The sequence below is a fragment of the Tarenaya hassleriana genome, unplaced genomic scaffold (assembly GCF_000463585.1).
Source record: "Tarenaya hassleriana unplaced genomic scaffold, ASM46358v1 Cleome3, whole genome shotgun sequence".
NCBI classification, from domain to species: Eukaryota; Viridiplantae; Streptophyta; class Magnoliopsida; order Brassicales; family Cleomaceae; genus Tarenaya; species Tarenaya hassleriana.
In genome coordinates, this window is record NW_010966177.1 from 4,135,475 (window position 1) to 4,149,433 (window position 13,959).

General features: G+C 39.8%; 4 protein-coding genes across 5 annotated transcripts in view; 1 reads left to right on the forward strand and 3 right to left on the reverse strand.

The window, feature by feature from the left end:
- LOC104819257 (probable N-acetyltransferase HLS1) overlaps window positions 1-359 on the forward strand; it is a 1,860-nt gene extending 1,501 nt beyond the window's left edge. The window contains exon 4 of the mRNA XM_010549246.1: window positions 9-359. Coding sequence (XP_010547548.1) covers window positions 9-190 — 182 coding nt within the window. The 3' untranslated portion in view covers window positions 191-359. The remainder of the gene's footprint in view (window positions 1-8) is intronic.
- Window positions 360-921: 562 nt separating this feature from the next.
- On the reverse strand, window positions 922-4,973 carry LOC104819258 (BTB/POZ domain-containing protein NPY3). Of its 2 annotated transcripts, XM_010549247.2 has the most exons (5): window positions 4,436-4,973; window positions 3,398-3,543; window positions 3,236-3,305; window positions 1,936-3,096; window positions 922-1,597 (listed from the first exon to the last, which is right to left on the reverse strand). In XM_010549247.2, the coding sequence occupies exons 2-5, from the start codon at window positions 3,460-3,462 to the stop codon at window positions 1,121-1,123; spliced, it is 1,773 nt and encodes a 590-aa protein (XP_010547549.1). In that variant the 5' UTR covers window positions 3,463-3,543; window positions 4,436-4,973; the 3' UTR covers window positions 922-1,120. The 2 variants fall into 2 exon arrangements, with proteins under 2 accessions (XP_010547549.1, XP_019058642.1); XM_019203097.1 differs by lacking the exon at window positions 4,436-4,973 and having other exon boundaries at window positions 3,398-4,402.
- A 3,187-nt stretch (window positions 4,974-8,160) lies between these two features.
- LOC104819259 (zinc finger protein AZF1-like) lies at window positions 8,161-9,798 on the reverse strand. The gene is made up of 2 exons (XM_010549248.1): window positions 8,973-9,798; window positions 8,161-8,469 (listed from the first exon to the last, which is right to left on the reverse strand). Exons 1-2 carry the CDS (start codon window positions 9,666-9,668, stop codon window positions 8,416-8,418), a joined length of 750 nt encoding a protein of 249 aa, XP_010547550.1. The 5' UTR covers window positions 9,669-9,798; the 3' UTR covers window positions 8,161-8,415.
- A 1,881-nt stretch (window positions 9,799-11,679) lies between these two features.
- On the reverse strand, window positions 11,680-13,280 carry LOC104819260 (glucan endo-1,3-beta-glucosidase 4-like). Its single transcript, XM_010549250.2, has 3 exons — window positions 13,157-13,280; window positions 11,974-13,077; window positions 11,680-11,870 (listed from the first exon to the last, which is right to left on the reverse strand). Exons 1-3 carry the CDS (start codon window positions 13,209-13,211, stop codon window positions 11,839-11,841), a joined length of 1,191 nt encoding a protein of 396 aa, XP_010547552.1. The 5' UTR covers window positions 13,212-13,280; the 3' UTR covers window positions 11,680-11,838.
- Window positions 13,281-13,959: the final 679 nt, after the last annotated feature.

Below are 13,959 nucleotides of genomic sequence, written 5' to 3' on the forward strand. Positions count from 1 at the left end.
GGGCGGCGGCGCCGTCGTGGCGGCTGAGGTTGCGAGCTGCGAGCCGCTCCGCCTCGGCATCCCTCACTGGAAAGTTCTCTCGCCGGAGGACTTGTGGTGCCTCAAACGCCTCCGTCACGACCGCGACGGTAGAGATTGGACCACGTCACCTCCTGGTCTGTCCATTTTCGTTGACCCCAGAGAAATATAAATACTGTAGAGATATCAAAACACAAAGGGAACAAAAAACGGACCGGGTACGAAATTTCAATGTGACACCGATTTTATACACTTCGTAGTTTCTCGTATTAATTCTGTATCGTATTATATATACGTATTTAAATTAGATTTTATCAAACATGTTATCGTTATCGGCATAATCGAAACACCCTCTCGTTCTCGACAACCTTAATCTGATTCGGTGCTCGAATCCAAGGGCTTAGGTCTCGTCCTATGCATTCTCCCGAGTCAAAGCCCGTCTTGACTTTGAGTAAGCTGGAAAGCAAAGATCCTTTTCAGCTCTCCCGTACTCAGATTAATTAAATCCCAAAATAAACATATAAAGAAGCAACAAATAAAGTAAAACAAAAAGTTAGCGAACCCAAATATGATTAATTTCCAATAGTATATATATTCTCAATCCTATACTGTATTATGGTCAAATTTGGCTGGCGTTCTACATATATATATTAAATCTTTATTTATAGAATATTTCCTTTTTCGGGAATATTTTATTGGTATTATTACAAATGAAAGAGAGCACTAGATTAAAAGAAAAAGGTTTACAAGTAATCTTGAGAAGATTATCTCGACATGCATGACTTGATAGATTCTTTGACCGTGACGACAGATACCAATGACTAACAGATTCGCAGCATTTTTAATTTTTTATACACGCAACATACTGGATAAATACGATTCTTTATACACCCGGTCCAAATATACGCACCAAATTCTTCGTCGATTTTTCTAATTACTTCGTCTCGTAATGGTTACATAATCAAAATTTTCGGTGTTACCCTTTGAAAAAAAAATCGTTTTAATCTTACTTTCAAGAACAGATTCTACGCGATGAACGTGCGATCATGTTAGCTTATCTTTTTAGAAAAAAAGACCTAGATTAAGAAAAATGACGTCATATTCAGGACGTGGATCTTCTCCGGCGGGTGGACGGCGTAGATTTCTCCTCGGCCGTGGCAGAGCCGGGACTCTCAGAAGCCTCCGAGCTGCTGACGTCTCCATCCCTATCTTTCACGGTCCATAGCTTGGAGAATATCTTAGGCATGGCGGCAACGCCTTTGGCCTTGTCGTAACTCGTCTTGTTCTTGTTATTACACGTCTCCTCGGCCACAGGAACAGAAGAATCCCAATCATCTTCCGTGTTTGTGGTCGTCGTCCTCGAACTGCCGCGTGATCCGCTCGGCGGGAGAGAGGGTTTGACCGGACTAGAGACATCTGTCGTGGCTCGGACCTGTTCGAAGAAGAGGATCTGAACCACGACCCGTAACGGAAGCCGTTCGTTTTGAATGGCGTGAGCACAAGCCTCCTGTGACAGTTTACGACAGTCCATTAATCTGCATATCATTTTCTTCTCGCTCTTAGTGACCCCTGGATGTTGCTGTAACGGAAAAAGTTTTGAACGACAGAGTGAGAATTCGGTTAACTTAAGCAACACGTAAGTATTAGGGTTTTGCTGAGAATATGAATGGTTTTAGCCTGACAAAGACAACTGACCATAAAAAGAAAAAACAACAATCATAAATGTAAAGCCAGACAGTGTACTGGTTGGGCACTAAACCAATCTGAAACCTACTAATGTGTAACCGGACCAGAAACCCAGGTGGTTAACGCTAACCGGACCAACAAAACCACGATCTCTATGAGCTTAGACAGAAAACCGACAAGAAATATGAGAATTTCTAAAGAGGGGTCTGTATGTATAAGAGATGAACATACCTTCAAGAACATGTCAATGGCACGGTAAACTCCGTCGTGTGAAGATCTCGGGAAATTCAAAACTTTTTCAGCGATAGCGAGGAACTTAGACACGGGCAAATTGGGATCCCTCGCGATTTCAGCCAAGTATCCATCGACTAACTTAGCCACCGAAGCTCTTGAACCCTCTGACTCAAACCCACCATTCTCATTTTCCTTGAAACCATTTTCTGAACGGCCAAATTCGTCTCTTTTCTGGGTTTGTATCACGAACTCATCGATCATGCTCTGAACAATGTCCACATCATATACTGTTTCTGCTCCTTCTGGCGCCCTGATCAAGAGATCAGACACCGTCGCTTCTTCCAGATTCTGCCCGATTCTCCTCGTTAGCTCTTTCTTCTCGATATCTCCACAATCCAGTGATATTGATGTTTTGAATAGCTTGATCAAGAATCCACAAGATACGCTCTGTTTCTCGGTTGGAAGCAATGAAATGACAGTCTCTAACAACAGTCTGTGTTTGGACAGATCACTGGTCTGACCCATCGTCCCCTTGCCAAAACCCGGAATCTTCCTCGTTGCGTATACCTCTAGAGCTTGCCCCACAATCTCGGGCGAGACTCCGCCATTGGTTCTGATCATTGAGATAACCCGTTTGTAAAGATCGACATGAAGCTCACAGAGATCCTCAACCCACCAGTCTCTTGGCACAACTATGCGACCTTCCTCCTCGACCGGAAACTTCTTCTGGTTATATGTATATGACCATTCTACCCTTGCCGGATCCATGGCAGCCTTGGAAGCAATAAACTGGATGCACCGTCCGATGATTTTCAGCTCCTCTGACCAGGGATGGAACTGCCTGGTTGTCTGAAGAACTATGATGGAATCTTTCCAGCTTCTGAGAACGCTGGAGTTCAAGAAAACCTCGATCTTGTAAACAAGATTCCCTTTATCGAGGGATTCGTACATCTCGAGATACTCAGCAGAGCAACGAGCAGCGACGACGTTGTATGCGTTGAGAGTAACGGTCATGCCATAGCAGAACTTGGCACATATCTCAAATGCCGCAGGCCCTCCTGGAATGTCGGGGATGTGGATTTCGTCTTCATTGCTGGAATCCTCGCTGGCCGTGGATATGAGTTTCTGGAGGCGAGCACTTTTGGATAGAAGTGGAAACTGCAAAAGCGATGAAAGTTCATGCCATTATTGCCATGTCCAAGTTTTCATATCATATCAGACCGGTGTCGAAAGATAGCTCGAATCTAATTCAAAGGGGTTTTCCCCCCATAGGATTCTGAAATGAAATCATCATTACCTTATGGAGATGGAACTTCACCTCTCCAACATTCACAACTACATCGGTGGCCAACTCAGTTGCCACATACCTGTCGGAAAACACATTCATCCCACATCATTAAAATCTTAAAAACCACATTGTTCAAGAACAAAAAAGACTCAAATTGTCTGAAAACTTAACCTGATGTTATTATCTCCATTGGACTGAAACGAATCGGGTTTGGATCCAAGCTTCATAAACTTCATTTTTTGCCCTCTACTAACAAAAACAGGATCAGGGTTTTTCCAGATTCTTCCTTCTCTTTCACCTCTCCAACAAAATCAAACCTGTTAAAACAACTTGGTTCATAAAACAGATTGAAATTTGGATAATCATCTGCATAACCAGATGATTAAATAGAGATCAGAGGGAGCACAGATAAAGTAAGGAAGCAGAGTTCTCTTAAAGCATGCCATGAACTTGAATTAGAAGAGAAGGAACCTAATATAGAAAAAGCCTGGCTTGCTTCTTCTGCTGGTTATCCAAGGCAAAAAGAAAATGAACCCTAATAGATGCCAACCCACGTGCTCAGAAGCCGACACTCTGCCTATTTCTTTATCAAAACCCCTGTTTTTTGTTCTGCTTTTTTTCGAATCTTTTCTGGTTCACAAAGCATCAAAAAGATGAAGAAACAAAGCCCGCGATTTCTTTTAATAGGATTCCATGATAAAACACAGAAACGCTTCCGAGACAAGCATTTCTTGGAGTTGAGGAACAAAATACTCCAAAGACAAAACAATGTACGTGGAACAGAAGAACTTGGACTCTTGCAAGGAGCAAGATTCTGTTTCGTTGCTTGTTAGAACCATATCCAAAAAAAACCCAGAAAATTCTATTAAAGAAATCTGTTGAGAGATAAAGAAAGCAACAAGCTCTTACTCGGTTGTATCTCAAGAATCTCAGTCATGTCTTTTCTTAAATAAAGAGAATATGAGATATGGGACAGGAATCTAAAACCTAACAGAGTCACCGCGTTATATGTATGGAACTCAAAAGGAATAGAAATAAGCTTATTCGCGCTGAAATTCATAAAACCCTAGAAACAAGAATTGATTTTTCGGTTTCCCATTTCAGCCAATTTGCAAAATTCTGAGATAACCCTTCAACGGAGACCGAGAATGGATGTAGCCAGACATTTTTCAGGCAAAAATTAACGCAGAAGCTTAACGAAAACCATACCTTGTTGCGAAAGGAACTCCTTTGGTTCAATTCGAAGAGATTATGCCGGAAAAAAAACTGGGCTTTAACGCAGCAACTGACAGAGGGAAACACCAATCCAAGAGGAAACACGACAAAAACAAAAGAACAGCAACGGAACAAAAATCCCAGAAACCAAAAAACAGAGAATGAAGAAGATGAGCTGTTCTTCGTCTCCTTTTGACAGCCACCACAGCTACAGTTGCATTAAAGCCGAACCCTCAGAATGTTCTCTCTCTCTCTCTCTCTCTCTCAATTAGCGCACCACCGCCTCCACCACTCACCAGAATTTTTCTAAAAAGAAATTGTAAAAAAAAAAACTCTTTTTGACGCTTGCCCAGAATTTTTCTTACAGTTCCTAATCGAACAGTGACGTATTTCGATGTATAAATCGATTTTTTTTCTCTCTAGTGGGTGGGTATGTATATGGAGCGATAGAAGCTCAAAAACAGTAACGGAGTATGTGTAGATTCTCTCTCTCTCTCCCTGCACGCCAGGTCTGACAGGCAAAAACTGTGGTGTGCTCCCTTTATCATATACATTCTGACTCAGTCTCCTCCTCTTGTTATATATTTTTTTATTTTATTTTTCCAATGTAGTGTCATATTATCAAAATTTAAATATGATATTGTAAAATTAACTTTATTTATGAAGTCAATATTCAATCCAGTAGTTTGGTGTGAAGGTTTGACCATTGACCACCTATTATTATTGACAAATTAGAATACCAACATTTTTAGAATCGTATAGAAATTACCAAACCACTGAAAATAAAACCATGGTCTAACATATTAATTACAATTTCACTTGGATTTTTAATGGTTGTTTCTAATGATTCCTGCTAGCCGGCACACACACAGATATATATCATAAATAATAAATGTGTGAAAATAAATCCCAAATGTTTTGGTTATCCAGTTATTTTATCGCGACATCACAAGTTGGGCCTGGGCCCATGCTCTGGACATCACATCACATGGTCGTCACCTTTTACCCCTTCTTTATATAATCATCCACATTGATATGTATATAATATATTATAATCAACGCATCTATAATTCGATTGGGAATATGTAATCTTTAATCTATATTAGATGAGAAATTATTTGGCCACAAACAAAAACGTTAAATTAAATATGTTTTCTTTTTCTCGTTGTGACAAAATATTTGCATAAGCGCCTTATAAAATGCAGTCGGCTCTTGTTAAATTTCTATAATAAAACATTTATAAACTGAGGACAAATAATTATTTTGCTATAGGACGGTGTTAAAATATAAAAGAATTACCTCCCTTTAGCTGCTCGAATATAACATAATTATTTTCGTATTAGTTGTTACCATTAGAAAGTTATCACAATTGACAAGACCAATCAAACGAATGAAAAGCCCTTCTGGAAAAAAAGGGGACCGCAGGCAGAAGCCTCTCTTTTCATATATATATATATATGAACATATAAAGAATACATTTATGTATAGATGTTCTATTTTTACTTTTCGGCCTTTTAAATTATTGTTTACGAACCCAAAGGCACTCTAGTCTCAGCCTAAGGGATCCAATGCCAATAAACAACTATTTTTAAATATACATGTATGCACAATATCACAACACGTGGCTCCCTTGGTTACTGCCACGTCAGTTCGGTGGATCCACATGAGTATGCTCTTATATATCTTTGCATATATATTAAGATTACAGATATGAAGTATATGGGTTCTCCTTTACATCAAGAATCTAACTGGCCGTCTTCCAAAAATTATTGGCAGTATATTTTAAAAGAGATGATTTTCCCCTATAAATTAGATGAAACTAAGACCTCGGTGTATAATACGGTGGGCCGAAAACAAGCCGATCGTTAGATATCTATTTAAATCATTGTGACATTGTCCGATGTCAATTAAGGATCACGATAGTATATATGTTACGTTGGCTGAAAAATATAAATTACGAGTTTTGTAATTTTAAAAAAAAAAATTGTCAACACAATATTTATTTGCTACCCATTTCTTTTATAAAAGGTTAGTATAATTGCGATTATTAAATTGATGATAGTAACAGTGTAACGTTGTCACATATTATAATTAGGGGTGCAGAAAAATAAAACAAGGAGGAAAAGGACCACATAAAAATCAGAGTCACATGATTAAGGGGGAAAAGATAAAGCATCCGCAAGGAGTTTGGTCGGTTCGGGGAAAAGTCGATGATTACTTCCAACGGTTTTGGTCAAAGCATTAGAAACTCTCGTGTCATCATTCATCACATGTGCCTCGTCCAATATTTTAGTCCAATTCCATTTTTCCGTATATATGTATGTATATATGTGAAGTTTTAGTTATCTTTCACTATATTATAAAAAGGGTATTGAGTGAAAAATTAAGATTTTACAGTGATTTTTTTTTATAACCGGATATTTTGGACTAAAATCCAAACTAATCCCGAAATTGGAAGTCAATTGGATAATTTGGAATATACGTTTTCTCTAAACTTGAGGTTCGAACTTGAGACGGAATAAACACTTTGTATCTATGTTTTACCTGTTGAATTATCCAATTTTTTTTTCGGTGACCTAAATATACGCATTGACGAGTTAAGAAATATTTCTTATTCGCTAGTATACGCATACGAGCTCGCATTAAACTCGTTAATTTCAAGATTAATTTAATTAACAACTTCTACATATATATATATTACATGGATATATATGAAAATTAATTAGAGGGAGGGTATTAGCATGAAATAATAGAAATGGAGATAGTATACTATATTAATCGCTATAAGATAAAGTTGGGTAAGAGTAGTGATTAGAAGGGCACATGGACGCATATTCTCATGCATGAACAAAATCAACAGCATGCACATACACTCACCTTCTCAAATGCAACATGCATTAATCATTATGGTCAAAGCTCTTAGATATCCACTGACCTCTTTTGGTTTATGTTAATTGTTTTTTTTTAAATGCTAAATCGGTCCACATCATTGCCACGTATCTGTGTATATATATACGTATATATATTCATGGGCCATTTATATATATATACACGTACATTTGTTTTGGGAGGCCCGTGGGCTCATAATGAATAAAATATAAAATCTGTGGGCCCAAAATTTCACTGGGCTTTACCTAAACATGCCCTTGCATATGAAGAACCCATTGGGCCACTCCAGATCTACATTTTAATAATTTAGAAAACTTTTTTTTTTTTAAAAAAACAGTCAAAATCCCTTGGGGAACATATTGGGCTATAAGTTTGACTAGGTCCGACGCTCATATCTTAAAACTTTAGTCATTTATATTCGAATGTATATGATTTAAATAACAGGATTATTGCAATGTTAAAAATACTCGTAATAACCGTGTGAGATAATAAATATATAATCATCAATAAATAGGAGAGTCTGTGTGTGCCGATCAATAAATATATTGTATTAGTGGGGATTATACTTCAAGAGACCAGCTGGTTAGGTACTACTACCCGATCCAGATGTACTTTTAATAGCACAGACCAAACAATATTTTATGCCTAACAACATATTCTCTCTGTAATAACATTTGTTTTTAAATTATTTTAGGGCTTAATCGATATGGTGAGGTGTTGGACTAACGATTTCAGACAAATAATGCGAATTTGCTATTCACTTATGGAAAATTAAATATCGGAAAATATCCAATGTAATAAATAAAATTGTTTGTTTTTTTGTGCAAAAGTAGTTATGGCTAAGGAACATATCACTTGGGGGTGTGACAGAAACGAACCCAAGTGGCCTTCCATTGCTTGCGGAAGTAAATGAAGTGGAAAATACGGGAAAGTGGGAATTCCAGCAAACAGGCGATCCGCTCTAAAAGATAATGTATGGTTTTTATAAAATAATAATAATAATAATAATCAAAGTCCACTCCAATCATTTTCGTCACAGGGTCGCTGATCCAACAGCTGAAGCAACTGCAACGACCGTATCATCTTCAATGGCCATGATGACGATCCTCATCGCCGGAGAGTTGACTTTTTCCAAGTGGGTCGTCGCCGGCCAAAACCGCCGGCACAAGCTCCAGCTCCGCCGGTAAATTCAGATCGAACCCACGGTGACTCGGACTCGATTCTTCTTTCACCGATTCCCATAAAGATCTTTCATCCCCATCTCCATCGCCGTTACGGATGTAGCTACTACCGTTACCGTTACTGCCGTCATAGTGGCACCGCTTGTGTCCGCCCAGAGCTTGACCGGACGGAAAAGCCTTGAAACATATCGAACACGTATGTGTTCGGCCGCTCTGACCGCCGCCGACCGCACTATTGTTATTACCCGAACTGATGTTGTTGTTGCTGTTGCTATTAGACTGGTCGTCGCTTCCGGGGCTCGGTTTACGATGACTGGTCTTGTGTCCACCCAAGGCTTGATAAGACGGGAAGGTCTTGTGACAGACCGTACACTTGTAGCCATGATGGTTGGACGGCCGAGGAGGAGGAGGAGATGGGTCGTGGCGGGGGGCACGCCGGAGAGTTGACTTTTTCCAAGTGGGTCGTCGCCGGCCAAAACCGCCGGCACAAGCTCCAGCTCCGCCGGTAAATTCAGATCGAACCCACGGTGACTCGGACTCGATTCTTCTTTCACCGATTCCCATAAAGATCTTTCATCCCCATCTCCATCGCCGTTACGGATGTAGCTACTACCGTTACCGTTACTGCCGTCATAGTGGCACCGCTTGTGTCCGCCCAGAGCTTGACCGGACGGAAAAGCCTTGAAACATATCGAACACGTATGTGTTCGGCCGCTCTGACCGCCGCCGACCGCACTATTGTTATTACCCGAACTGATGTTGTTGTTGCTGTTGCTATTAGACTGGTCGTCGCTTCCGGGGCTCGGTTTACGATGACTGGTCTTGTGTCCACCCAAGGCTTGATAAGACGGGAAGGTCTTGTGACAGACCGTACACTTGTAGCCATGATGGTTGGACGGCCGAGGAGGAGGAGGAGATGGGTCGTGGCGGGAGCCACGAGCGAGCATGAGGAGGCAGAGAGCGAGATACTCTTCCTCGGAAGGAGGGGTCGTGCTCTTATTATGGGTCGTACTCTGATCATCCAAACGCTGTCGTTTCGTACGTTTCCTCTTCGTCCATGTCTCGAGATTCTCCGCCTCCGCTTCATCCCGGCAGCGGAGGAGCGGAGGAGCGGCCGTCGCGGTTGACGTCGGAGAATTGAGGGCGTCGAGGGCCATGATGGGTTTAGATTGAATCAATATGAGTGGTATGTATATGTATATATACGTGTGTGTGTATATACAGAGGAGGAGGAGGAGGAGGAGGGAGAGTGGAGTGAGCTGTGGGGTGAGTGAGAGGAGATGGGAGCACGTCCTCTGTTATTTAAAAAGTTAGTTGATGAAAATTTTGTAATTGATTATTTGGTTCGCCTGTGAGAAAGAGTGGGAACGTGGGCTCTAAGTGATCAAGTGGTGCTGAACTGTGATTCCTTCATTCCCTCTATATTTTTTTCTTTCTAATTACATAAATTATAACAAAAATATTAATAATAATTACCATGGAAATACACGGAATTTCCTTACCAAGTCAATGCAGAAATGATCAAATTCCCTATTTTTTTCCCCTTCCATTGACTTAACTCAAAACTTGAAGCAATCAAGGTCAATGCATACACTAACTATGGTAAATACCGTACATATACACTGATCATTATTGGGAAAACTGGATTGAATAGAATTCGAAGGGATCCTTAGGACAGTTGTTCTTTAAATTGAGTGCCATATCTTTGGAGTAAAAAGGTTTGGGAGAATCTTTTTTTTTCGCCTGCGCTTGCTGAGTTGGCACGATGCCGTTGGCTGAAACACAACTGGATCCTTCTGGTGAGACACGTGGCGTCACATCAATGGTTGGAGTTTTGGTAGAGACTTAAAAAGAGGGTACGAGATTCCGCTCACGCGACTTGACGGTGACCGTTCGTTCCACCACCGCCAACCACCACATCACCGTCAATGCAAATATAAGCTAATCGGTCGACATATTTAGTGTGCAAGGAAAAAAAATACTTTGATATATTATTATTACGATGATTAGTATTATTATTATTATTATACACATAGTTCATGTGGACATTTTACTCTGTAATAGATGCTTTCAAAGTTAATATACCAACGGTTCAGAATGTATGTGTATATATATATATATATATTTGTGTGAAATTTGGTCACCAGTCTCCAACCACAATTACCTCTAATTTATACTAAACTATATATATTATTAATCGCAATTGGGGTTTATTTTTTTAATTTTCATTGAAGTTGGGTGTGGACGGGGTGTTTGGAATTTTTATGGAATCAATATCATAATTGATTTTGTGTTAGAATTCTAGTCAACTATGAACCGTTCAAAATAATCTAAAGGCTAAAAGTTATAACATACGATGCAGAATTGAACATCCATAATTCATCAAAAGCAATTTACTTAGAATTGATGTAGCAGAGACATACAAGACTAAAAAGAAACGAAAGAAGAAAATAAATAATATCTCGAAAATTTACCAAAAAAAATATGTCGAAACAATTTTTAAAAAGGGGACAAAAAAAAGAAAGAAATAGAATCTCGTGGAAGCCCATAAAAAAGATTACCGGGCCTAAGCGTGCATAAGCCCAAAAAAGATATTCCATATGAGTGATAGGCCCATTACCATATGAGCTCTGATAGTTATGCCACGAAGATATTAATTTTATATATTAAAATTTAAGAAAAATCCCAAAAAGATATATTTGTCAATTTAAAAAAAAATAAAAGATAAAATTTATTTTTGGTTAAAGAAAACCTTGATTTGATTTTTATATTATAAATAAATCTAAATTGTATAATAGTTATGGTTTTTAAACTTATAGCGTAACTTATCGATTTTGGGATGTTTAGATGATGCGTTAAATACGATCAAAATGTTATTTTAATATTTACGATATCAGCATGATATGTTAGTATTCAAATTTAAAAATAATAACGATTATAAAGATTAATAAGTTTATTTGATAAATTCGAAATTTTATTTGATAAAAAATAAAGTTTAGATTTTATTTTATAAAACTTAATAAGTTTAATTATTTTTTGAAATTTTGCCTCAAATTTATTGGGCTAATTTTATTTATTACAAAATTGGTTAAAGATTAATTGTTTAATCAGTCAATCTCTTTTGCTGTTTAGATGTGACGGACTATTTAAAATGGTGCTCAATTTCGATAGAGACCCAAAAGAAAAAATAGAATCAGGAACCGAGAAATAAAAACATGCGAAACTAGAGATTAGTACAAAATAACTTAACATGTCACAGACCAATTGCAGGATTATCTTCCTAAGGCCTCCTCCATCAGACAACTTCCATGGCTGACACCGACGAACTCAACTCAGAATAAACCGGCAATGCATATAACCTGCAACCAAAAAAAAAAGAAAATCCAAATTGGCAGATGAACAACATAACACAATTCCGAAATTCCACTGATTCTAACGAAAAAAGGCTGTGTTTTTGCTTACTTGGGTCAGCAGTGATGAGAATGGCGGTGCCACCGAATGAGCAAGTGCCGCCATTTCTCTTGGTCTTCTGCCAGTAACTGTTGAAGGCGTAAGAAGCATGAGCCACGACTGTGTCAGGGTAAAAGCAGCTTCCATGGCTCCTGATCTCATCGCAGTCGGCTCCTCCTTCTCCGCATGCGAAGTCCAACGCTTGCTGCAGTGTCTCCTCCGCCACGCTCGGCTTTGCCACGCACCACAGCCCTTCCACCGCATTCTTTGGCGGAGGAACCACGGCGGTGAACCGCCCAGGTGGAGCGCACGGAGGGAGGGAGTAACCTGGGGCTGAGACCGGTGGGTTGTAGGCCTGAGGAGGAAGCAACGTCGGGCCTGCTGCGGCGGAGGAGAGCGGCGGGTGAGGAATAGGGTTTCTAGCTACGCTGGCCGGAGCTGAGAATCCGATTGAGGGGTGGATTGGGGATATTTCTGGTAAAGGGTTAACGGTTTCGCGGCTAATGTCGACGAAAGATCTCAGTTTTCTTTTGATAACGATGGATTCAGCATCTTCCGGTTCAGGGTTTATGAAATTCACCTTGTAGAAGCCCAAAGACTGGAACTTTTTCATTGAACGAAGCATAAAGAGGTGATGATCTGGTGAAGAGGGAAAATTCCGAGGTGTGTTTATGGTGAAAGTTGAGTTAACGGATCGGAGAAAGGGAGCAAGCGACTCGATAACTTCTTCATTTGTTTTGTCAGTGTTCAAGCACTGGTAAGAGAAACCAGAGGAGACCTTGATGTCTTTCTCAAGACCCCATCTAACAAGCGAGTGGTATATGTTCTTCAGGGAAAGCAGACACCGAACAGAGTTGTGTTCTTCTTGCTGGGGAGTTTGGCAGAAACCAGGGACAAAGACAACAACGGCGGTGATTCTGGCGGAAGGGTAGCGAGACAGGACGAGGGTTCTCAACCAAGTTTCAGCGTTTACGACGCTGGAGGAGATCTCGGCAATGGTTTTGTCATCACTGACGGAAACAGCAAAAGCAAGATCATCACTTTGAGGAAGGTCAAGGACTCTTTGGTGGAGATTCACGGCTCCAATGAATGATGATGATGATGATTGACCAGCTCCTGCAGTAATATCAGAAAAAAGCATTTTTTTATTTTTCTCGAGATAAGAATGAGATTCTGAGCTGGGATTGATGCTTACCGGCAAGACCCAGAAGGGGAATGAAGAAGAGAATGTGATAAGGACGACATGCCATTGTATGGTTAGTACAAATTACAAACCCAAACTCGCAGTTTCTGTTCTTTGGTACTGAGAAGTGAGACTAGGTGTGTGTATAAAAAAAGATGGGTTTGGAGTAAAGAGGAAGGAAAAAAAAAGATGGTAATTTACTTTTTTTTTTTTTTTGCTTTTCGGTTGTTGTGTTGTACAAGGACAAGGACAAGGACAAGGGCTGTTGTGTTTTGAAAGCTTTTTTTTGGTCGTGGCGGCATAAACTTACAAAATATCTGCAGTTTTTATTGCTCATAATGCATCGGCCATTTTTTGACCGCCGAGTTGGAATGAGCCGTACAGGGACACGTGTCGTTAAAACGCGGAAAGGGTAATTGTCGTCTGACTTTGAACACGTAGGCGCTCTAGGGTTTATGGAGAATCATGAAATGCCAATCATCCAATGCCACAATATTCATGATCCAGTTACATATACATCCCAAATGAAATACAAATCTTGTATCAATTAGAATATTCTCATTATTTCCCCTGTTTGAATCGATTTAAAACAAGGCTGGCTGCTTTGTGAAATATAAATAAAAAAATCGGTTTGACCGGAACGACGCCGTCTGGCGAATCCAGATGACGAAACAAGCCGGCAATGCACGAAAAGGCACAAATATCATGGATGGACCGGGCCCACTTGACCTTTTCGGAGAATCAGTAGGGTCCATTTTTTTATGTGTTAGTACGACGTCGTATCCACCAATCCCTAAAACTGGTCATACCAACTT

Coding starts and splice junctions, on each gene's coding strand:
- LOC104819258 (XM_010549247.2), bottom strand. CDS start 3,462: ATGAAGTTTATGAAGCTTGGATCCAAACCCGATTCGTTTCAGTCCAAT. Junction 3,306..3,397: donor AATGGAGATAATAACATCAG/GTTAAGTTTTCA, acceptor GTTTTCCGACAG/GTATGTGGCAACTGAGTTGG. Junction 1,598..1,935: donor CCATTGACATGTTCTTGAAG/GTATGTTCATCT, acceptor TTTCCGTTACAG/CAACATCCAGGGGTCACTAA.
- LOC104819259 (XM_010549248.1), bottom strand. CDS start 9,668: ATGGCCCTCGACGCCCTCAATTCTCCGACGTCAACCGCGACGGCCGCT. Junction 8,470..8,972: donor CGGTTTTGGCCGGCGACGAC/CCACTTGGAAAA, acceptor GCCGGCGACGAC/CCACTTGGAAAAAGTCAACT.
- LOC104819260 (XM_010549250.2), bottom strand. CDS start 13,211: ATGGCATGTCGTCCTTATCACATTCTCTTCTTCATTCCCCTTCTGGGT. Junction 13,078..13,156: donor TCCCCTTCTGGGTCTTGCCG/GTAAGCATCAAT, acceptor ATATTACTGCAG/GAGCTGGTCAATCATCATCA. Junction 11,871..11,973: donor TCTCATCACTGCTGACCCAA/GTAAGCAAAAAC, acceptor TTTTGGTTGCAG/GTTATATGCATTGCCGGTTT.